General features: G+C 52.2%; 1 protein-coding gene across 10 annotated transcripts in view; it reads right to left on the bottom strand.

The window, feature by feature from the left end:
• Window positions 1-5,678: 5,678 nt before the first annotated feature.
• SUFU (SUFU negative regulator of hedgehog signaling) overlaps window positions 5,679-22,188 on the bottom strand; it is an 82,268-nt gene continuing 65,758 nt past the window's right edge. For 2 of the 10 annotated variants that reach the window (XM_036437908.2, XM_036437909.2), the window contains exons 10-12: window positions 20,813-20,951; window positions 11,137-11,205; window positions 5,679-8,699 (exon numbers count right to left, since the gene is read on the bottom strand). In XM_036437908.2, coding sequence (XP_036293801.1) covers window positions 8,610-8,699; window positions 11,137-11,205; window positions 20,813-20,951 — 298 coding nt within the window. In that variant the 3' untranslated portion in view covers window positions 5,679-8,609. Of the gene's footprint in view, window positions 8,700-10,447; window positions 10,546-10,576; window positions 10,955-11,136; window positions 11,206-15,500; window positions 15,560-20,812; window positions 20,952-21,081; window positions 21,225-22,188 lie in introns of those variants that run through there. The other 8 variants (XM_045582044.1, XR_006741717.1, XR_004987979.2 and 5 more) reach the window with 8 other exon arrangements.

Below are 22,188 nucleotides of genomic sequence, written 5' to 3'. Positions count from 1 at the left end.
CACACACTGTTCTCTAAAAAAGTGGCATTTGAACCAAAATCTGCATGTCTAGGAGTCAAACAAGTGACATTCTGAGTGCTTTAGTCAGAGGAAAATCAAATGCAAAAGCAATAGATTAGACATGTACTAGGGCAGAATGGAAGCTGTGTGGTGAGGGAGAAGACAGGTAGGGGCCAGAACACACAGGGCCTTCCTTGTAGATCATGGTAAGGAGTTTGAACTTGAAGCTGGTTGTGAGAAGCTGTCAGATTTGGGATATATTTTGGAAGTAGTGCTAATACGATAGGACTAGATAAGGCTTAGATATGGGATGGAGGGGAATCAATACATAATACTAATAGAGTAGGAATGGGATCAAGATGTGCTTATCACTATACATAGTATATATCCTTCTGAACTTTAAAAACATTATGTAGTTTATGTGATATATATGTTTATATATGTGTGTGTATACTACCCCCAAAATGTTTAAAATTATTCCTAGGATTTGGGCCTCCATAGGAGGCTGAATGGTGGTGCCATTTACTGAGAATGAATGGAAGAGAAGTAGGCAGGTTTGGGTGGGGAGATTTTTAGTAGCTGTCTAAGTTGACTCAGGTATCCCAGTGGAAATGTTGAGGAAGCAATGGTACACACAGACTCAAGGGGGAGGTTTGTGCTAGAGACTACTATGGATTTCAGAGTCATCAGCTATTACATTTTAAATGGTAGAACAAATTCAAATCCAGTTCAGTATGACCCGCGGGTGCTGATCCTTCCATAAAACCAGAGGGCCTTCCTGCTGCACAATCTTTCTCCTTATTCCTGATGTGAGGGCTAATGTGGTCCCTTCGAGGAGAGTCTGTGTCTTTAGCACTTGGCATCCCCTCACAAGCTGAACAGATGAAAAATGACTGAATGCATGCATGCCTCAATGAACAAAAAAGGAGAAAATGGGTTTCAAGTCCTCGTCCTTAATTACATATTCTAAAGGTGGTGCAAAGAAATAACAAGGCCTCGCCTTGCTGGAGCATTGTCCTTACACACCAGGGCTGTAGCCTGGATCCCCAGCTTATGCAGGAATCAACCAGTGGGTGAATGTATAGGTGGAACACCAAGTCGATGTTTCTCAAATCAATAAAGATAATTTTAAAAAGCAGTAACACAAGGTCTAGGTTGGAGCCAGAGGGTCCTTTTGGGGCCTCCTCAACGATGACCTCCATTGTTATTTATTTAGATAATAAAGCTAAAGGATCCCTCTCATTTCTCACCTTTCTAGACTGCTCCCTTGACTTGTAAGACATCATACTCTTCTGGCTTTTTTTTTTTTTTTTTTTTTTTTAACCACAGACTTCTCTAATTTCCATCTCATAAATGCTGTTGGTCTTCAGAATCCTGCCCTCCATTTTCTTCTCTTGCTAATCTATACCTGCTTCCTGGGCATCTCATTTATTCCTATGGCTTTATTACTGTTTATACACTGATGGCTCCCCAGGCAGTATCTCCGGCCCAGATCATCAGCCTCCTAGTTGCAGATCCATGTAGTCAACTATGCTCTCCACTCAGATGTCCCACAGGCACCTTGAATTCAATGTATTGAAAAGGAAATGTCATCCTTTTCACATTCCCGTTCCCCTTCCACTGTGATCCCCATTTCAGTCAGTGGACATGTCAGCCACTTAGTTACCAAACTAAGGATTAGGGAAGCAACCTTGACATCTCCCTCTCGTCTCTCTTATCCGTTCAATCAGTCTTCAGTTCCTATAGATCCTACTCTTAAATCTCCAATAATTTACTTGTACACTGGTTACTCACTTAGCGTCTTCGCTTGGAGGTGCAACAAACATCCCAAACTCAACATATCCAAAAACCATCCTAATTTCTGCTCCCCCTAAACCTCTGCCAACTTCAATCTTCTGCTTCTCGGCAAATATCTGATAGCCAACCTTTCAGCAAATCTTGACTACTTCTTAATATCTCTATTACTTTATTATAATCTGTGGCCTGGATTATTTCAGTAGGTCCTAACTAGTTTCTCTGTTTTTGCCCTTACTTCCTGGAGTCAATCTCAACAGAGAAGCCAGAGTCATTTTAAAAAAATACAAGTCAGATTATGTCAATTTTATGCTCAAAATGTTCCAGTGGCTTCGCACTTCAACCAGAATAAAAACCAAACTTTTATAATTAGCTGCAAGGTCCTCTACAATCTGGTAGGGGGTGGTTCAAAGGTAGAAAGCTTGATGCCTAAAACCATATAGCAATTTGGACTCTCCAGTTCCCAAGAAGAGTTTTGGGGCTTTTGCCCTTGTTCTGCCTGCCAGGGAGCTTTTGAAAGTAAAGCCCCTCTTTTGCTCAGTTCATCTACTAAGCGTCCTTCAGGTTTGACTTAAATGTCATTTCTTTTAGGAAGCCTTTTGTTATTTTAAAATATTTTAAAATTGATTTTAGAAAGGAGAGGGAAAAAGAGAAATACGGTATCAATGATGAGAATCATCAATTGGCTGCCTCCTGCATACCACACACCTGGGATGAGCCCTGAACCCTTACCTCCTGGTTCATACTGAGCCACGATGTCCGGGTTCAGGATGCCTTATAAAATCTCCTTAGATGGCCGAAACCGGTTTGGCTCAGTGGTAGAGCATCTGTCTGCGGACTGAAAGGTCCCAGGTTCAATTCCGGTCAGGGGCATGTATGTTGGTTGTCCCCAGTAGGGGGTGTGCAAGAGGCAGCTGGTCGATGGTTCTCTCATCTAGCTATCTCTCTCCCTTCCTCTCTGTAAAGAAATCAATAAAATATATATATTTAAAAAAAATTTTTTTAAAAAATCTCCTTAGATGGAGCTGAGCTCCTTTTCTGTGTGTATATACCCTAGCATATCCCTTTAATAAAGGGTTAACCCTAACTGAGCAATTACCATGTGCCAGGCATCTTGTGTGCATAATCTCATATAATCCTTGCAAAAACTCTATGAATCAAGTATCCATTTGCAGATGAAAAAAAAACGAAGGCACAAGTTCGTTAGCCTTAGTCACACTGACAATAATTGGTGATGCTGGGGTAGGACAAAAAGCAGCTTACTCCTTCCTCTTTCATGGCTCTTCCTTGTAATTGTTTCTCGTCTGTTCTCCCTCACTGCATTACAAACTCCTTAAGGCCAGGCAGGCCTGTGTCGGCCTCCCAGCATGTAGGAGAGTGCCTGTTACAGGTTTGTTGAAAGAACAAGCGAGTGGATATATTTTCTAGTTCCTACCCTTTCCCCAGTGGTATTGGAGAGGCTTCCCCGTCTTAGTATAAAGGCTGAGACCCCCAGGGCCCCTTCTCCTTCCTTTCAGGGCTCTCAGTGCTAAGATGGGAGATGGGCTGGCAATGGGTGAAATTGGAAAAACGAAGGAGCAGAGGTGTTTCCCTCCATTTTCTGGCCCCAATAAGACCACTCCTCTCGCTGAAGCTGGTTTGGCTCAGTGGTAGAGCATCGGTCTGCGGACTGAAAGGTCCCGGGTTCGATTCCGGTCAAGGGCATGTACATTGGTTGCGGGCACATCCCCAGTGGGGTGTGTGCAAGAGGCAGCTGGTCGATGTTTCTCTCTCGTCGATGTTTCTGGCTCTCTATCTCTCTCCCTTCCTCTCTGTACAAAATCAATAAAATATATTAAAAAAAAAAAAAAAAAGACCACTCCTCTCACCACAACTTCAAAGTCTGCCTTGCCCCTCAAGTTACCCCCTCAAGTTACTCAGAGAGCTGTGCCACACAACCAGCACCATCTGGCACTGCCCTCAGCTCTCCCCCACAGGCTTTCAGGCTCTAAGGAAGGAGGGGCTGGCCAGTCCCATGCCTCCCATAGGAGGGCCTGGAGTTGGCCGTCCCTCCCAGATGACACCCTGACCTTCCCCTAGGGACACAGCTGCCCAGCAAATCACTCCCCTCGGGCCTCCCACCTGCTTTTCCTCTGCAGCTGCGGCTTGCCTCAGTGCCTGACGGGCTGGGTTGAGTCACTTCAGCATGCGTTCTCCTTCTTGTCTGGCCAGTTTGGCAAATCTCTCAGGCTCCCCAGCCCCTGGACCCTGGGGGTGGGGGGATAAGAAGCCTTGCCCCCCAGCCAGGGCTTCTTACCCCCCACCCCCAGGAGCCCTTCTCTTTCCAGAAACAACCCCAGCCTAGTCCCGTCTCTGGAAATCACCTAAGCACAGGATCTTTGGAGCAAGAACCTCCCGGACCCTGGATCCTCTTGGTTAGTCAGATGAGGAGGGTTAGATAAGAACCCCACCCTGGTCTCCAAGGAGGAGGGGGAAAGGTGTGGCCTGGGCCGTCTGGGGTGGTTAGCCTGGCTCCAGACCCTCCCACGTCCCTCGCTCTGACTGCCAGAGGGGCCGAGTGCCCCAGACAGGAACTGCTCCACTGCTCCAGGGACCAGCCACAGCTCCTCCTGGTAAGGTTCCCAGATACGGCTAGCTCTCACAGAAAACCGGGAAGGGAGCTAACCGTACCTTCATAGGCGCTGACACCCTTCCCCCTGCCCTCTTGACCTATGTCACCTGGCCCAGTAGAACCCTGATTGCTATAGCTGCATCTCACCCCAAGCACCAAGAGAAAGACCCTGCTACTTAGGCCTGGCAGCAAGAGAACGAGTGCATAAGGACAGAGCCGTGCTGCAGGGCCCGGGAGCTGTCTCCGCACAGACCGCCTGTCTGTCTGTAAGTTCCCAGGCAGTTGCTCTCTCTCCCCTGGGCACTGAACTGTTTTCCCACACTGTGCCCTGGAGAGACAGGAGCTGGGCAATCCAGGGAAGGAAGAGCCACCCCCTCCTCATGCATACCAGGCCCAGAGAGGCTGAGAGGAAGGGTGGGCGGGCCTCAGTGTCACCCAGTGAGTGTGCTGGTTCTGAGGCTGCTCCTCCATCCTGCCCCAGGCTCTGGATTCGGAGGTGGAATTTAGCAGTCTAGTGAGGGAGTGGCTGCTCTTGGCCCAGCTGAAGTGGGAGCAAGGACTCCAAACTGGAGGTGAGGAGAACGGAGGGGAAAGGGTTTTGTTGAGAGGAAGAGAGAAGAGGAATGAAGTTTTTACCCACCCATTCATCTCCCCAGACTGTGTCCCATCCATGCCCCTTCCCTCTTGACCTGAGAGGAATTCAAAACCAGTAAGAGAGAGACTGTCCCAGCAGAGTCATTTCTGCATGACTGAAGAGTCACCAGCTGCATGATCCTGTTCCTTGCCACCCTACCCCCACACACATTCTCCCAGCAACAGTTTTTAGGACCTTTCCCCACTCCAGCTTCTTCTTTTCTTTTTCATGTTGAGAGTATGTTTATTAAAGCCAGGGACAGTGAAACGAGGAAGGACTTAAGACAGAAGCGCAACAGGACAGACCTAGGCGGGACTGCTTTGGCTCACTGAGAAGTCAGAGAAAAGACAGCCTAGGAGGCAAATTCAGGGGTTAGCCTGGGACAAGCTGCCCTGCCCACTGCACCCCTGGTTGCAAGTCTTGTGGGGTCCCTTAGAGCTTTGGAGATTTGTGCCTAAGAGGGAAGGCAAGGGGGGGGGGGGAGAAGGAGGGGGAGGGAGAGGGATGACAAAGGGGGGGGGGAGTGCGTGTGTAACCCCAGCTTCTAAAAGGCTGAGTCCAATCCACCCCCTCTGCCGGGGCCCTGGGCTTCCCGCACCCCTACTCCAGGCAGCCAGAAAGGAGCACAAAACCCGGCACTTCTGCAAACCTGTTTAATGCACTTAGATTACACAGAGGAAGAGGGGCACGAAGGAAACGACATCTAAGTGAGGCAGCCACGTTCTTACAAAAGTTCCTGGCTGGCTGCAGCCCCTAGGAACCGAGTCGCCAATGACATTAGAAACTAATGAAAATTTTACAAAAGTCTGCTTATTGCAGCATTCAGGTACTTATACAAAAGGAGGGCTCTCTCTATAGGGCTCCTGACTTATTATAGGGACCCAGGTACCTCACCTGGCACGGAGGACCTGGAAGCTAGAGAGGAAACACAATCCAATAAAAAAATAGTCAAGGGATTTTCTACTGGTCTGCCCCATAGGGGCACCAACTTTCAGCTTTTTTCCTGCTCAACTCAATCTCAAAACCCAGGCCCAAGACCCTGTGTTTATTTTTAAAACATTCTAGCCCTTTTAGACTCTCCCCAAGGCTTCCCAGTCCCAGAGAGGGAGCCTGGCCTCTGGAACAGGAAGAGGACAGGGAAGTGCCAGTTCCCTGGCCAGATCCGAGAGCTTGCATGAGCCTCTCCACCCCCTCCAAGTGGCAGCTGGGTCTGTGGTCCTCTCACATCCCATACTGGACTTGAGGAGCCACAGAAGTCTGCCTTGTGTAGCAGGCAAACAGCATGGGGCGCCCCTTCCTAGCACCAGGGACTGGGAGGGTGGGGTAGAGCCAGGCAAATCTCAGGGAGGCCAGTGGAAGAGGCAGATGAAAGAGGGAAGCTTCTTACCTCCCCACTCACTATGAGGTCGGGGCTCAGAAGGGCTGCAGGGAGGGGAAGGAGGGATATTGGTGAGCAGCCACCACGTTCCAGGCGCTGTGCTAAGCACAGTGCGTGGTCAGCTTTGCTTGTCCCTCACCAGGCAGCTTCATGGAGTACCCCTGGGAAGGCATGGTCACACAGGGAAAGGAGGGCTGGTCAGAGACAGCGGGTGCCCTGCCACTGCCCCAGAGTCACTGCCCTGTAGGAAAAGGAAATGGAGGCCTGGCCCCAGCATGACCTGGGAGGTTCCCAACATGAGGCAGGCAGGGGCCACAGGCTTCACGGGCTCATAGCTCACCTACTGCCTCCCATACTGATGACAAAGCTTATAAAATAGCCCCTCCCCGTCGCCAAACCAGGCAGGTGGAGGCAGGGTTCCAGAAGGAGAACTGGTGGAGAGCAGGTCAGGTGGCAGGAGAGGAGGAAAGGCGATGGCACCTCTTTGGCCACAAGGCATCAGAAGACAAGAGCTTCAAAGGCAGAGATGCTGTGGCAGACGGAGGCCGGGAAACGTCCTTTTGAAAAGTTCTGAGAAGGCACAGCTGCTGCCAGTGTCAGGTCCAGAGGTTGCACCTTGGCTGCTGGAAGCCTGGAGTCCCTCTCTCCCAATCCTCCAGAGGCTGGTCTGCCTTGACACTCTGCGTTTGATGGGATAAACCAGGTAGCCCTCAGAGTGTGTGCAGAGAAGGGGCCAGGCCCCTTGGAAGTCCAACTGCTGCTCCCTGGAGAGACGGTCGCTGTCTTCATGGCCCCCGGAGGCAGCTCTCCCATCAGGGGGCTGCTGGGCCCGATGGCCTCCTGGTGTGCACGTGGTGTTGGTGGGACAGAGCAGTCCTATGTGATCCCTGACAGACAAAATGGCTTTGCTTTGGACAGGCCTGGAGGATGATCTTGAAATAGCAGTCCTTGGAGTTGGGGGTAAAGGGCATGAACGGGGCTTGCTGATTCCAGGACAGAGTGGGAGATCATCTAAGAGGGACCCCAAAATCACAGGCCAGAAACAGACTGGCTTCTGGGAGGAAGACCATGAGAACTGCAGTACTGGGGCAAGGGACCGAGGCCCAGAGGCAGGACAGGAATGGGGAGTGAAGGATGAGAAATGGACGGATGCAGGGAGGACAGAAGAGCGGTAGAATGCAGTGTTTGCAAAATCAAAGTGAAAGACGTTGAGAGGTTAAGAAGCCAGAGTCCTGCAGCCTGGAGGCTGGGAGGCCAGGGGCTGAGGAAATGGGGCGGGAGTGGTCGAAGAGCTGGAGACCCAGACCCTGAGTGGCAGGTGGGGATGATCTGGGAGGCGCTGGCCTCACCCGCTCCCAGGCAAGCCTGGAAGATGAGGCTGAGGCCACCCAGTATCTGAGGTCCTGATGTCCTCTAATGGGAAGCCGCAGCACTCCTTCGTGGCCAGCAAAGTGGGCTCAGGGCTTCATGGGGGAGTGTCAGCTCTCCCCTGCCACAGGCTCCACCGGGCCCACCGGGGAGAAAAGCCTCTCTCTGAAGCTGGCTGCTAGGGCCCTGGGCAGGCAGGTGAACACCATACCTTCTCTGGTGGCGGCTCAGGGGGAGATAGCCCCAGGCCCTTGTCTGAGAGAATGCGAAAGTTCATCTGGCAATAAAGTTCTGTTTAAAAGACATTATATACACAGCTTCTGGACATCTCTGAAGAGCAATACAATACCATCGGTTTCTACAAAATAAAATAGAGGAAGAAAACCAAACACAATCAGAGGAATTGTTCGGTGGCAAGAGGAGCTTGACTACCAAGGCTCCCAGGCTGAGCTGGGCAGTGAACCCTGAGGGCCACCCCACCTCCTTCCTGCTGGGCGCTCGGCTGGGTGCTCAGGAGGCGGCCCGAGACCGAGGGGCACATTGAAGGTCCAGAGTCGCTTCTCAAACCAGAACTTGAGGCGGCAGCAGGAAAGGAAGGTTTGCATTTGCCCACTCGGTACCCAGTGGGATCAGGGCCTGGTCATGTGGGCTTGGCACCGCAGGTGAGGCGAGGTCAGCTGCCCATGCCTGGCATCCCGCCGGGCTGAAGGTGCTCCTGCAGGTGCTCCTCATCCTCACGTCTGTCCTTTTACTGGTGGGACTCGCTTACACCGAAGTCACCGGGAGCAGCCGGGTCTCCTGGCCCCTGCAGGGCCCAGCCCAGGCTAGTGCAGTGGGCTATCAAACACCACATCAGGCAGGATGGAGACTTTCAGCTTCTTCTCAGGCCAGCTGTACTCTTTGGGGAGTTTGAACTGTGGAGGGAGCAAGCAGAGAGCCAGCGTGCACATGTTAGCAGAACCCGTGGCCTGCTCTCCAGATTGCCTAGAGGGGCTGGGACTCTCACCCAGACCTGTCCCAGGGTGCCTGGGCAAGACAGGCCACTGGTTGCCTGGTTTCAATCTCAAACGCTAGATCCAGGTGGGTGGCTGAAGTCAAGCTGCTGGAGTTCGTGACCCCTTCCTCCCCTCTCCTGGCCGGGCCAATCATTAACCCCAGGTTGCGGGAGGCATGTTTTCTAACTCTTTCTTGACTGTGCTGACCTCCTTCCAGATCACTTCCTTGGTTCTGCCTCTGGCCACAAGCATGTAAGGAATCTGTTCCCTGAGGCCCTGGGGCTGGAGAATGGGGAGCAGGGGGAGGGTACAGATGCTACAGGGAAATGGTTTGAGGTCTGAAACTGCAAACCTGTCCCTGCCATGGCTTCTCTTTTGAAGCTGGTGCAGAAGGACAGGGAAACCTGCCCTCTGTTGCTTTTGCCAAAGGGACCGAGGGAAGGAGGCTCCGACTTGGCCTGGGAGGGAGCAGAGGTGCAGGATGGCTGGAGGTGGTTTCTGGGTCTGGTCATCCTCCAGGAGAGCAAACCCCCACTCTGCGCCCCTGCTCATCCTCATCTGCTTCCCAAGGTTTCCAGGCCAAGAGTGGTCCCAGTGGTGGCCAAGGAGACCAAGGTCTTCCTGCGCCCGCCCCCCCCCCCCCCCCCCCCCCGGAATCACTGATTTGCTTATAGTTTTGTTTCAGAGCTTCCGGTGGGGTAGAGGAAAGACACATCTTATTCCCTCCATATTCTAGGCCCCTGAGTGTGATCTGGCACACAGCTAGTGCTCAATAGATGTGCATTGACTGGGAAACAGGGTCCACCTTTCAGGACGCTCACTGTCCTGGGCCAGGAGAGAGGTCAGGCCAGCTGGACAGGAGGAAGAGCGGCCCTCAGCCTGTCTAGAGCTGGGGCTGGAAGCGAACCCTGATATTTCCTGGCTTGTCCCTCTGATGGGGGACTGTCCAGCCAGGACTAAATGGAGAGTGGGACAAGGGATGGGGACAGCCTCCGGACAGGAAAGAAGGGGGGAAAAAAAAGTCATTTTTAGTGACCTACTTTCCTAAGCTTCCCCTGGCTCCTGTCCCTCCTGCCTGGACTGCCCCCCTCCCACCCCCTCAACATCCAAGCGCAGAGCAGCAGCTGGCACAGCGCCATCCAGTGCTACATGGCTTCTCCGGAAGTCTTCTGGGCAGCTGGCTCTGGTCTGTGTGAATGGGAGCTGGGCCTCAGGGACCAGTGGCTTGTGGGGGCTGATTGGCTGGCACAGACTGGGTGCTTGGTGACTTTTGAATGTATAAATGAGTTAATTTATCAAGCTGTATCCCAGAAGAGAGAGGAGACACTGTCCTATGAGGGGTGACCTCAGGCTCTCAGAAGTTCCTGTCCACCTGGAGCCCCAGACAGGACAGGCCCGCCCTGTGCACTCTTCCCGCACCCCGGGAGGCTGGAGGCCACCTGTCCTGTGTCGCCCAGGAGTCCTGGCAGCTGGAGCTCCTGGCGGAAAGCTAGCTCCTGCCTGGCCTCTCCTTGGCTGGGAAGCTTGGACCCTGGGAAGTGAAGGAGCTCTCCCCCAAACACACTTCCCGGCAGAAAAGGCCAGGGAGGGCCTGTCTCTCCACAGGCCGGGGAGGGCCCAGGAGAACTCTCCAGAGGCCAAGGCCAGCTTGCTAATGTTCTACTAACCTATCGGCATCAAGGCCAGGAAGGCTCAGATCCCACTGGGGTGCTGCTTAGTAGGAGGCCAGGGGAGGTGAAGGGACTTTCCAGGATGAGGTAAGTCCCTGCAAATGAGGATGCCGGGAACAAGGAAGAAAAACAAAGGGCTTTATGGGCTCCAGTCCTGTACCCCCGAGGAGCAGCCAAGGAAAGCACAAGCGCCCACCTGGCCTGCCAGCTCCTCAGGCTCTGGGCTGGGTTAGAGGCGGCGGACCAAGAGGGGAGAGCCTCTGGCTGGGGAAAGGAGTCAGGAGAGTGGCTCCTGGGTGGCCTGAGGCGAGAGCAGGAGTCCCTTGCTGCCCACCAGAACTCCCCAGCGGAATGTTCTCTGGCAGCAGGCAGGAGCTTTCTGTTCAGAACCTGCCAGGAAACAGCAGGGGCCGGGGAGCACACGCACTAGCCTGCAGGCCCTGGCTGCCCTTCAATGCGGTTCTCAGGAGCAGGCAATGCAGTGTGCGGGTGTCCTTACGAGGACTGGGTGGTGGGAAGACAGAGAGAACGCTGTTTAACGTCTCCAGAGTCTCCTTCCAGCCTATCCCGACACCTGAGAGAGCGCAAGGAGGGAGGGATGGAGGGAGAGAGAAAGAGAAACGCAGACATGCATGCCCGCTCCTGGAGACCTAAGTCCTCTGTCAGAGGGAATCAAATAGGCTTACTTCCTCTGGCGAAGTCAAATCTTCTAAGTCCTCCAACATTTTCTCTACAAACTCTTCCGTCAATAGAATCTGGAAAGAAAGCACAAGACTTTTGTTTTCAATAGATGGTCTTTTTGCCAAATGTCAAGCTATGGACCGTCTCCTGGCCGGGGAGAAGATATGAGCCCCTGCGGTGATCTGTTCTGGGACAGAGGGAAGTGCCTATTCTGACGGTTACCCCCCTCCCGTCCCCCCTCCTCACCCCACTGCCGCCCCCACCCCCACCTACCTGCAATATCAGAGGAACTAGGATTAAGAAGGGGGGGCATCAGAGGACAATAGGGAAGCAAGGTGGGGCCATCTGGTCCCAGAAGGGATATGGGAAATGGGTGGGCAAATGCCAGTTTTGGCAGTTGGGGCCTCCTGCAGGTTTCAGTGCAATAGAGGGGAACAAAAGCCGAGGGGCAGAGAAGAGTGATTGCCAACATCCTTGCCCAACCAGGTCACATGTTCCCCTCGCCCTCACTTGGTAGGACAAAAGGAATCTGTTTGGATTTGGAATACAAGCCGGTCTGGAATCTGGAAATGCCCCGGAAGGTACATCCAAGAATGTGCTGGAGAATGTGGAATCTGTGCACCAATCTCTTGTTTTATAAATGGGTAAAGGGACTCTCAACTCCCACTTCCATCTGTGTACCCACATTCTCTCGGGCCGGAAGCTCCCAAACTCCGTCCTGCAGCCCATTCAGCCCGAGTTCCTCAAAACCTCCTTGGAGAAACCTCTTTTCCAGTTCGCCTCCCAGCTGTCCCACTTTGCTGCTCCAGTCGGCCACCTTGTCATGTTATACATTGATGTCTAAGACAGCCTGGCCCCGCTAGTCAGCTGGCACAACCACCACCCTCACCCTCTAAAGAAGTTTCACACCCACGGGGATGTCCAAGGACACTCAGGCCTTCCTCAGCCCGATGGGCCATTTTCCCAGCCGGCTCCTCTGCTCAGGCTGGCTCTAGAGCCAGGCCAGGCCCACCCCAGGCCTGACCACCCCAGGACCAGGCTGAGGAGGTCTTCCTCTTGCCAAGCTCCTCCCTGTGCTTGTCTGTGGGGCCTCCCCCACCAGACACCTCCACCACCAGGTTGTGGCTCTCCCTGCTGCTACTTTGCCTCCTCCGGCACACTTTGAATGACCTGGTGCGGCCAGAGGAAGGAAAACAATGGGCAACGATCAAAGTGAAGGATTCCTCTGAGGGAAAACCCTCTATGAGCAGGATGGGGATGAAGAAGTTGAGAAAATACCCATCAGATTTCCCCTGGGAATTATGCACTCTGATAAGAGCAGAAATTCCAACATTTAGAATATAGTCAGAGTCAGGTTGAACCGAAACCGATTTGGCTCAGTGGATAGAGCGTTGGCTTGCGGACTGAAAGGTCCCAGGTTCGATTCTGGTCAAGGGCATGTACCTGGGTTGCGGGCACATCCCCGGTAGGGGGTGTGCAAGAGGCAGCTGATCGATGATTCTCACTCATCGATGTTTCTAAACTCTCTATCCCTCTCTCTTCCTCTCTGTAAAAAAATCAATTTTATATATATATATATATATATATATATATATATATATATATATATATATATATATATATTATAGTCAGGTTGGGATATGAAGTGAAATGACAGGAAAAGCAGCAGGGTCACTAGGACCTTCCAGGATAGAGGACTCCAAAGGGAGGAGGTTGATGGGATACAGATAGGAACAAGGAATGAGCGAAACTATCCCAAGTGAATACACCAGCCACCACCTCAGGCATCCTACAAATGCTCACAGCCTTATCCCCTCCGTCTCCTTACAGATGAGGAACCCGAGGCACAGATAGGTTATGTCATCGGCCCAACACCTCACAGCTGTGAGTGGCTGAGACAAGACCACATCGCAGTCATTCCTGGACTTTGAAGTTAGTTGGTGCCTGAAGTACTGCCTCATTTCAAATCCTGAACTCTTACCCACATGATGTTTATGCTTTTGCTCATTCTTCCACTCATCTGCCCAACAATCTACATGATTCCACAGCATTCCCTGGGTGCCTCTGCTAGGCCCAGCCCTGGGTGGAGCCCCAGGGACATAGAAATGAAGTCAGTTCATTCCCCACCTGGACACCCCCCAACCCTTGTTGACAGGGAGCCAAAGGATATCTCCATTTCAGGCCATAAGCCCACAGTCAGGAACAAAACAGCTCCGACCACCGGCCTCCGTCTCCTCACTCAAGTTTCTGTTTGGGGAGCTTGGGCCTCAAGTGAGGACAGAGACAAGGTTCAGACAGGCAAAGCTGATCTAGGGAAACACCCCAGCGAGGGCTGCGGTGCCCCCGCCCAGTTCTTCCTCCCAGTTCGGCACAGTGGGACTGGCTGACTTCCTCTCACGGACTACAGTTCCCAATCCCACTGATCCTCCCACTGGGGTTTGGCTCCTTGCTCCTCCTCCTATTATCCCATGGGTCCCCCCCCCCGCCCCCCGCCCCCCACACTTCTCCCCCACCGCCAAGTCCGGAGTTTCTCTACCAGTTATCACCAGTCTGCCTGAGTAGTACAAAAGTCACATTCATATTTTTGGCATTTCCGGGACTTGTTGCCATCTCTTCAAATGCTAGTACAAACATAAGCATACCTAAAACCCAGTTACATTACAATGGCTCCAGTCTGGGGCAGGCTGGGCTGATTTCTAACCCACAAATAACTTGGAGGGAGAAGACTTTTCTGCCAGAGAGGTAATGAGTTCTGGGGGTGAGATGAGGTGGGGGAAGGCTCCCAGGGACTATGCCCACCCAGTGTGACTCCAAAGAGCTGTTTTACAGCAATGGAAGAGAGAACCCCACCAACGCTGAGTTCAGCGCTAAGCCAGTTCCTCTGACAAAGGCCTGGGATTGGTGGAGAGGGTGGGTTATGGGGGCTTTTAGTAGAACAACTACCAAGGGTGTAGGGTACCATCTGTCTGTGGACTCATTCTGTACTCAGCTGGGAGAGGGGATGGCAGGACCAAAAAAAGAGGACCAACCCTAATTGCTGGTTAATTTTCACTTCTGATGATTTGCTGGTTCCTGCTGGAAACTTCAAATTATTTTAAAGAAACTAAACGGGGTAAAATTATACATGAGATCTGCATGATATTAAGGGTGACATTCCCTGCAAAGGAACACGACAGACTGTCATAGCTCCAGGCACCTAATTTAATTTCCTTTGGGAGTTAAACCTTAGACGCTTGAATTCAACAAAGACCCCGTTCTTTGTATATTTCAGACCTGGAGCTGAGAATGTTAACAGATCTTATCAACAGGACACTGGAGATAGACAGCTATGATGGAGCACTCTCACTAGTAACAGACTCCCCGTTGTGATACAACTGTGGGAAAAGCCTGTGCAATTCTGGGGTTTGGGGTTCTTGAAGCTCATTGGGTCCCTATGGAGCTGCCTGGCTCTGCCACAAATAATAACGGGAACGGTGATGACAATGACAGTAGCAATGACAACACCACCAATAGCAGGAGCAATGCCTCCTCTGTGTGCCAGGCACTGGGCTTAGTGCTTGACCTGTACTGTTTCACCGAATCTTTATGGCAGTCCTGCAAGGGAGAAAACTATCATTTCCACTGTGTAGACAAGCAGGACAAGTGTCTTCTGGACTTTAAAGGAACAGTGACCTGCCCTGGATGGTGCTGCCAATGATTACAGCGTCAGCCAGTGTACCAAAGGGCTGCAGGTTCAATACCCAGGGCATGTACTTGGGTTGCAGATTTGATTCCAGCCTGATCGGGACACATGCAGGAGGCAACCAATCGATGTGTCTTTCTCACATCCGTATTTCTTTTTCTTTCTCTCTCTCTCCTTCCCTTCGCTCAAAAAAAAATAAAATAAAATAAAAATAAAAAAAATCCATGGGTGAGGATTAACATAAAAGAAGAGTAATCTGGTGATCTGGTCCTGGGTAGATCACTTGGTAAGAGCATCATCCTGATATACCAAGGTGTGGGATTGGTCACAGGTCAGGGCACATACAAGAACCAACAAATAAATGCATAAATAAATGGAATAATAAATTAATGTTTTTCTCTCTCTCACCTCCCTTCTTTCTCTCTCTCATCAATTTTTTAAAAAAGGGAATAGTAATCTGACCTCATGGTAGTAGAGGCACTTTTTCTATCTGGGGAAGGCACCCTGATTCTAGAAACCTTATATAATTAGTGCCAACACTGCTCTCTCCTTTGATTGGGGAGATGAAGATGACTTTGGCTTTGACCAATGCCTGGAAAATCAACAATCCTAACTCCAACTAGCCACATAACTCCTGGCTAGTTGCTCAGCTCAAAAGGGCTGGCACCCTGAGGGTCATAAACATACCTGCTCAAAAACCAGGTTGGACATGTCCAGCTGGGGTGGCTCGATGGCTGAGTGTTGACCTATGAACCAAGAGGTCACTGATTTGATTTCTGGTCAGGGCACATGCCTGGTTGAGGGCTTGATCCCTGGTAGGGGGTCTGCAGGAGGCAACCAATCCATGTTTCTATCTCTCTATACCTCTCATTCTCTGTAAAAACCAATAAAAACATTAAAAAAAAAACCCAATAGAATAAGTTGGCCAATTGGAAGAGCAGGGAAACCCATGCCCAAAGATGGTTTCCAAGTGGGACAGCAGGGAAAATTTCCAGGCTAGCTAGAGAATGCATACATAAGGCAATAGTTATTCTGGTCAGGAAACAGCAGTATAAATAATGATGATGATGATGATGAAAATTTTAAATAGCATTCACTGATGTCTAAACTCACAAAATGCTGGGCATAAAATGTTTATATTTGTGCACAAACAGTCCCCGGAGGGAAGAGACACTCTACTGCGAGGGGAAAGCCCCCAACCAACCTCCCTTGGGAAATTTTTGAAAATATGAAGACTAGGCCCCCATCCAGACCTCCGGAACCAGAATATCCTGGGCAAGGCCAAGGCGTGTGCATTTTAAAAGGCGCTCCAGAAAATCATGGCGGGTGTGTGTGTGTGTGTGTGTGTGAAACACTCGGGTTCACAGGGGAACGGAGTTTGGGCACAGGCTTAACCAGCAGGGGTGAGTTGGTGGCTGTAGCTCCTTGCCGCCATCACACTCTACCTTTGATCAGGGAGGGGGCTTGGAATCTAGGCCAGTAACTTAGTCTAAGTTACTCACACAGGTACCTTGGGGCAGCCTGGCTGGTGGTGATGAGGGAGGGTTGTCAACAGCTGCCCAATTTCCCAGGCCCCAGCAAGTCCCAAAAGGAACTCAGAAAGGGACTGTTTGTCAGTGCCTGCCCCGGGCAGGTCTGGCTATGCTACCGGCAGAAGCCCAGATGCTGCAGGTCTGATTCAAATGTTTGTGGTCAATGATATTTCTGAGTCTGCAAATAGTGCTGACAATGCCCACTCCGTCCCCCTGGTACGACAATCCACACTTTGTCTGGGGCCTTGTTTGCATTTCGTGTTGACACGTTGTTCTTGCTTTCCAACAAGTTTGGATTCTTTTTCTCTCTCTTCCTTCTCTGAGGGAAGGAAATTGTTGTTTACAGGGCAGGGCCAAGCCAAAGAGCTGCTCTGGCACCCATGATGGCAGTGAAGGAGCGGGGTGAGGAAGCGGTCCAGTCTGTGTCCCCCTCACTCCAACCTACAACCACAGCCAGAAACAGCCTAGAACACACACACACACACACACACACACACACACACACACACACACGCTCAGGGGCAGCGTGTGTGGCAGGTAAGCCTCACCCATTTCCCTTTCTCAGTGGGTGGTGAGGAGCTGGCTCTGGTGGGGAGGAGGTGGCTCTGACTCCTCCTGCTCTGGCTGTTTTTTGGCTGGTGAGGGCACCGTGGGCCATCCCATCACCTCCTGAAAGGGAGGGCAGTATATTTCCCCAGGGGTGCTGGGATCTAAACCCTAATGGGTGTGCCCCTGGACAATGAGGTCACCACGACAGCCCGAGCAAAGGCTTCCAGGGAGAACGGGCTGTGGCCTGGCTCACCAGTGGAAGGGAAAACTGGAGGCACTGAAGGGATTACCAAGTGTCTTTCACACACATCCAACTGGGTGGGTAGGGAGGGGAGAGGGCAGGGGCTTTTCCTGAGGACAGTGATGAGTCAGAGGAGGAGAGCCCAGCAGTGAGTCCCTAAACCTGGCCTGCAGGGTGGAGCCACTCAGAGCAGCTGCAGGGTTTCTTCTCCCAAGCCTGGGACCTCCCGTCAGGGCTGGGAGGCAATGGCTGGGAATGGGAGCACCACCTGGGTGAACTGTCAGACACCACACAGCTGAGAAAGCATTGCAGGGCTTAAAAAAATATTCTCATATTTGGTGATGTGACCCCTACATAACCTCTGGGGCCAACTTCCTCCCCTTCGATCATCCTGGCTGGGGACGGATGAATGACTTAGCTCTGGGCTGGGCTCCTGCTCACAGCACTAACAGCATGGTGATGACAGACTCAAGGGAGAGGGCTTGTTTCAAGCCACCAAGACCAAGAATTCTGGGGGAAGGCAGGCAGGAGAGGATGCTGGCAGGCCTCTCCTCAGGTCTGAAGACCTGCCTGCCCAGCTCCAGAGTTAGCCAATAGGCTTTACCATCTCGATGAGGGTGAAAACAGCAGGATGGGAGGGCAGAGGGAGTCAAGGTGTCCACCTCAATGGAGAAGCCTAGGAATTGGAGCAGGATTCTGCCTCTCCAGCTCCTCCAGGAAGCCAGACTCATCCCGTGCTCACCGTGGGGTTGCCATGACCCTGCCTTTCTGTGCTGCTGGGGCCTGACGTTCGTGGGGCTGGAGAGACGGGGAGAAAAGCAGCATGGAGAACAGGTGCAGGCCCAGATTCCCTCACTTTCTGCCTTTTTCTCTCAGCCTCTCCTTTGTCACTCTCCTCCCATGTGGGGTGTCTTTGCCATGCCTTTCCCCCAAGAGATAACAGGCCTGGGCTGGTAGCCAGAACAAGGTGCCAAGGCTGGAAATGAAGGCTTCCAAGACTGTTGAAGGCTGATGCAAGAAGTCATCCAGCCCCTCCCAATTCAGCGGGGACCAACAGGAAGGTTCAAGTAGCAGCCAAGAAAAAAGTCTGGGTCTCTTGCCCTTACTGGTGACAAGCCTAATCCCAGGCCCCAAAGAGGTCCTGCAGACTCCCAGGGAGACAACCAGCCTCAGAGGGAGACCTTCAGGCCCACAGTAATTACAGGCCCACGTTCCCACAAGCTAGGGAGCTGCCTATGACCACTGTGGCAAGACCCTAAAGGAAGTAGGCTGGCAGTCAGATGCAGAAAACGCTGACTGCTTGGATGGGGAGGAGGGCTGCTGTGGGTGTTGGTTCTATGGTGAGGACCAGCTGGGGGCAGGGCAGAAGGTTTCCCAGGACTTTCTGGAAAGGGCCTGAGAAACCCCTTGGTGAGTGAGGGTGTGTGCTTGGAGAGTGAGGCCCTAGCCAGCTTTCCTGGGAGCTCCCCTGTGAGTTGGCCCCTGTGGTGGACCACACTAATGAGCCCATAACACAGGCCTTTGATTAAGCAGCTCCCAGCACAGCAACTTTATTGAAACATGCTGAAGCCAGCGGCTGGTTCCCACTGCTCCCGGTTCCCCAGGCAACAGTGAACGGGAGGGAACATGTGCATGGGAGTAGCAGAGCCCTAGTACTGAAGCTCACTGAGGGGCTGCAGGCGAGGCGAGGGGAGCGGAAGTGGGCTGAAATGCCAGAGCTGGGGATAGGAGGCTTGGGAACTAGAGTTGGGTCCAGAACTGTAGGGGAATTGATGGGCAACATGGCATCTGCTCAGTCCTTGGGAGTTCAAGGTTCCTCGGCTTGTAAGAATTGGAGATGCTGACCACCCCCTCCTCAGGGCAAGAAGATGTTCCTGCGGGAAGTGGGACTCCAACAACAGGTTCAGAATTGAGGGTGTAAACTGTATTGGGGTGGGAGGATTTCTTTTTGAGTTCTGGGAGGCCCCAGGCTCTACTTTCCCAAGAAACTGCATGAACCTCCAATATACGCTAATGTTATCTGTCAGCACTCGGTCATCTACTGGGAATGATGCCCTGTGAGCTCTCAGGGGTTGGGGTCTCCTGCATGGTCTCCACCTTCCCCCTCTTGTCTGGCTCTGCCCAGGCAAGAGGCCTGCTCCTACCTGCTGTCCACAGAGGCAGCCTGGGGGCCCGGGACACCGCTGGGGGTGGGGTGTGGAGGCCTTTTCCACTTGTACTAAGCTAATTTCAAATGTTACACTTCAGAGCTTTTGCTACAGTAACTATCAACACCACATGGACAGAAATCTAATGTTACCAAGAGGGACTTTTAAAATGTATTTATAACTTTATGGTTCAAAGTAATTTTGTTATGAAACAATGTAATAACAACAGTGGAAAAAGGCAAGATAATTTATGGAGCACAATATCCCTAAAGCACCAGCCTCCACTTCTACCTTGGCTGAGTCTGGGGAGTGTGGTTGGTGTCCCTTGTCTGCTGTTTGTTTTAATTAAGGGTTAGTATTTTGGGGGAGGGGGAAAGAATGCCGGCCTAAAGGAGGAGAAATTCAGCTGCAAGACAACACACACATGCAGACAGAAAGCATGCCCACATTAACCGTGTAGTATATGCTTCACAGATCCTCCCCCATCCCACCCGGGACCGTGTTAAACCCACAAAACCCACAAACTCTTCTCCTCTCCTGTAATCTCAGCCCCACCCACAAACAAGGCAGGCCACCTTTTGGATTAGGGTCAGAGTCCCTTTCTTGATACTCCGGAGAGAGGTAAGGCAGAGTGTCCCTCCTCCCACACCCCAACAAACAAACAACAAACAAGGATGTTCCTCTAGTACAGTGGTCAGCAAACTCATTAGTCCACAGAGCCAAATATCAACAGTATAACAACTGAAATTTCTCTTGAGAGACAAATTTTTTAAACGTAAACTTCTTCTAACACCACTTCTTCAAAACAGACTCGCCCAGGCGGTGGTATTTTGTGGAAGAACCACACTCAAGGGGCCAAAGAGCTGCATGTGGCTCGTGAGCCGCAGTTTGCCCACCACGGGTCTAGTACACCTGGACAGACCAAGTACCTATGAGGCCTGAAACAGGTGGGGTCTGGAAGGGGGCCTGTAGCTGTCAGCCCAGCACCCCGTTTGTCAGTGGCACTGAAGCTGTGCTCCAGCCAGAACAGTAAAGGAGAACAAGCCAGCAGGTTTCTGTGCAGAGAAGCTGGTCTCCATCCGGAGGAATGGGAGAGCCACTGGATGAGGGGAGGGAGAGGCTCCGCCTGCCGAGGCCTGCCCATCCCAGCTCCGGGTCCACAGGCCCATTTTCTAGGAATTCTGGTGGGATTTCCACAGGAACTCGAGAGTGGCCCCCACCCATCCCCCATTCTACTTCACCCTTGGTTTCCCCAGGGTGCAGAGCACACCCCTAAAACCTGGATTTCCATGGCAAACATCTACCAATGGCCAGGGCCCAGAGAGCTATCACTCATGTCTCGGGGGGTAGGGGAGAGGCCAGGAAGGGCTCTGGAGCTGAGGGGACAGGCAGCAGCAGCCACACCCCACAGGGCTTCTCATACCAGCCCTCAGGAAGGAGCCGCGAGAGCTGCCGAGGGAGGAGAGGGAGCGGACGGGGGCTGGAAGAGCCCAGAGAAGGAGGTGGGAAGAAGAAAAAGAGCCTTCTCACTTGTAACCAGGGTCCATGAGCCGCGTAAGGGTGCTCCTCAGTGGCAAAGGCACCTTCCACTCCCGTGGAGACGAATGTGATGGCCATGTCACCTGTGATACTTTTATATGTAAAGTGCCGTCCGTGCAGGAGCCTGCCCCTGGGGGTGGGAACAGGAAGACAGTGAGCAGCAGGCCTGGCTGAGGCTCAGGGATTGGGGGCTCTGCTCCCTGGGACAGGATGCCTGGCACATGCCCTCCTGAAGGCCCACCAGTCCAGGGGGACTGTAACTACACATGGTCATCTCAGCACCTTCCAAGAGAAGCCTCTCACAATTTCTCTCATGGCGTTCTTCCAAAGCGCTCAAAGCTAGCAGACACTAGAGCAGCATTCAGAGGGCCTCGGGGGAAGTCAAGTCCGCCTCCTTCATGTCCTGGTGAGGCCAGAGAGGGCAGTTAGCAGTGCACCCTGGGTCATGCCCAGAGCTGAGGTGGGGTGGGTGAGTCATGGCCTCTTTGTTTAGAGGATGGGGGGGTGATGTAGTTCCTAATTTCCCACGCTCCTGGATGACGGTGGAGTGCCTTCAGAGCACAAGCCCTATGCCCAGAATCTCCCAACAGCTTGCCCCTCCCATCAGATTTAAATGACTAGCCCCCTCATCTAGGGGAAATGATGAATAACAGACTGATGAACAAGAACAGCATCGATCAGACCATTGGACCTCAGAGGGAAGGTAGGGGAGGGTGGGGATAAGGGAGAGAGATCAACCAAAGGACTTGTGTGCATGCATATGAGCCTAACCAGTGGTCATGGACAACAGGGGAGTGGGGGCATGCGTGGGGAGGGGTTTGCGATGGGAATGGAGGGGGATGATGACAAATATGTGATACCTTAATCAATAAAGTAATTAAAAAAATAAATAAATGACTAGCCCCAAAGGGAGAAGCCAATTTTTAATGTGAAAGAAAGAAAGAAAGGAAGGAAGGAAGAGAAAGAGAGAGAGAGAGAGAAAGCTGAAGCCAAGTGGGGTCACTCTGAGGGAGCATAAGAAGTCACTGTTAATCCCCAGTCTGGAAATACATCTGGGGGAGGGGCAGGCAGGAGCAACCAGTGGGGCAAAGATGCCAGTCAGCAAAGGAGGCAAAGCTGCTCTTTGCTTTCTCAGGCTGCCCCAGATTAACCCTTTACTAATCGGAAGGCCCTGAGCCTGGCTGAGAGGAAGCTGGGGAGGAAATGCCTGGGGTCCTAGCTGTGGGGAACGGGGGACCCTGCCAGCTGCCATTGGTCCTGACGACTATCTCTGCGCTGCTAACCAGGGTGGCTGGCGCAGCCTGTCACCACCCAAGCTCCTTCCCCAGGCTCCAGGGACAGTGTGGAGGGTCCAAACCAGTGCAGAT

Source organism: Pipistrellus kuhlii, unplaced genomic scaffold (assembly GCF_014108245.1).
Source record: "Pipistrellus kuhlii isolate mPipKuh1 unplaced genomic scaffold, mPipKuh1.p scaffold_m20_p_15, whole genome shotgun sequence".
Taxonomy (NCBI): domain Eukaryota; kingdom Metazoa; phylum Chordata; class Mammalia; order Chiroptera; family Vespertilionidae; genus Pipistrellus; species Pipistrellus kuhlii.
Note: the sequence above shows the minus strand (reverse complement) of the source record. Positions and strands in the feature narration are given on the sequence as shown.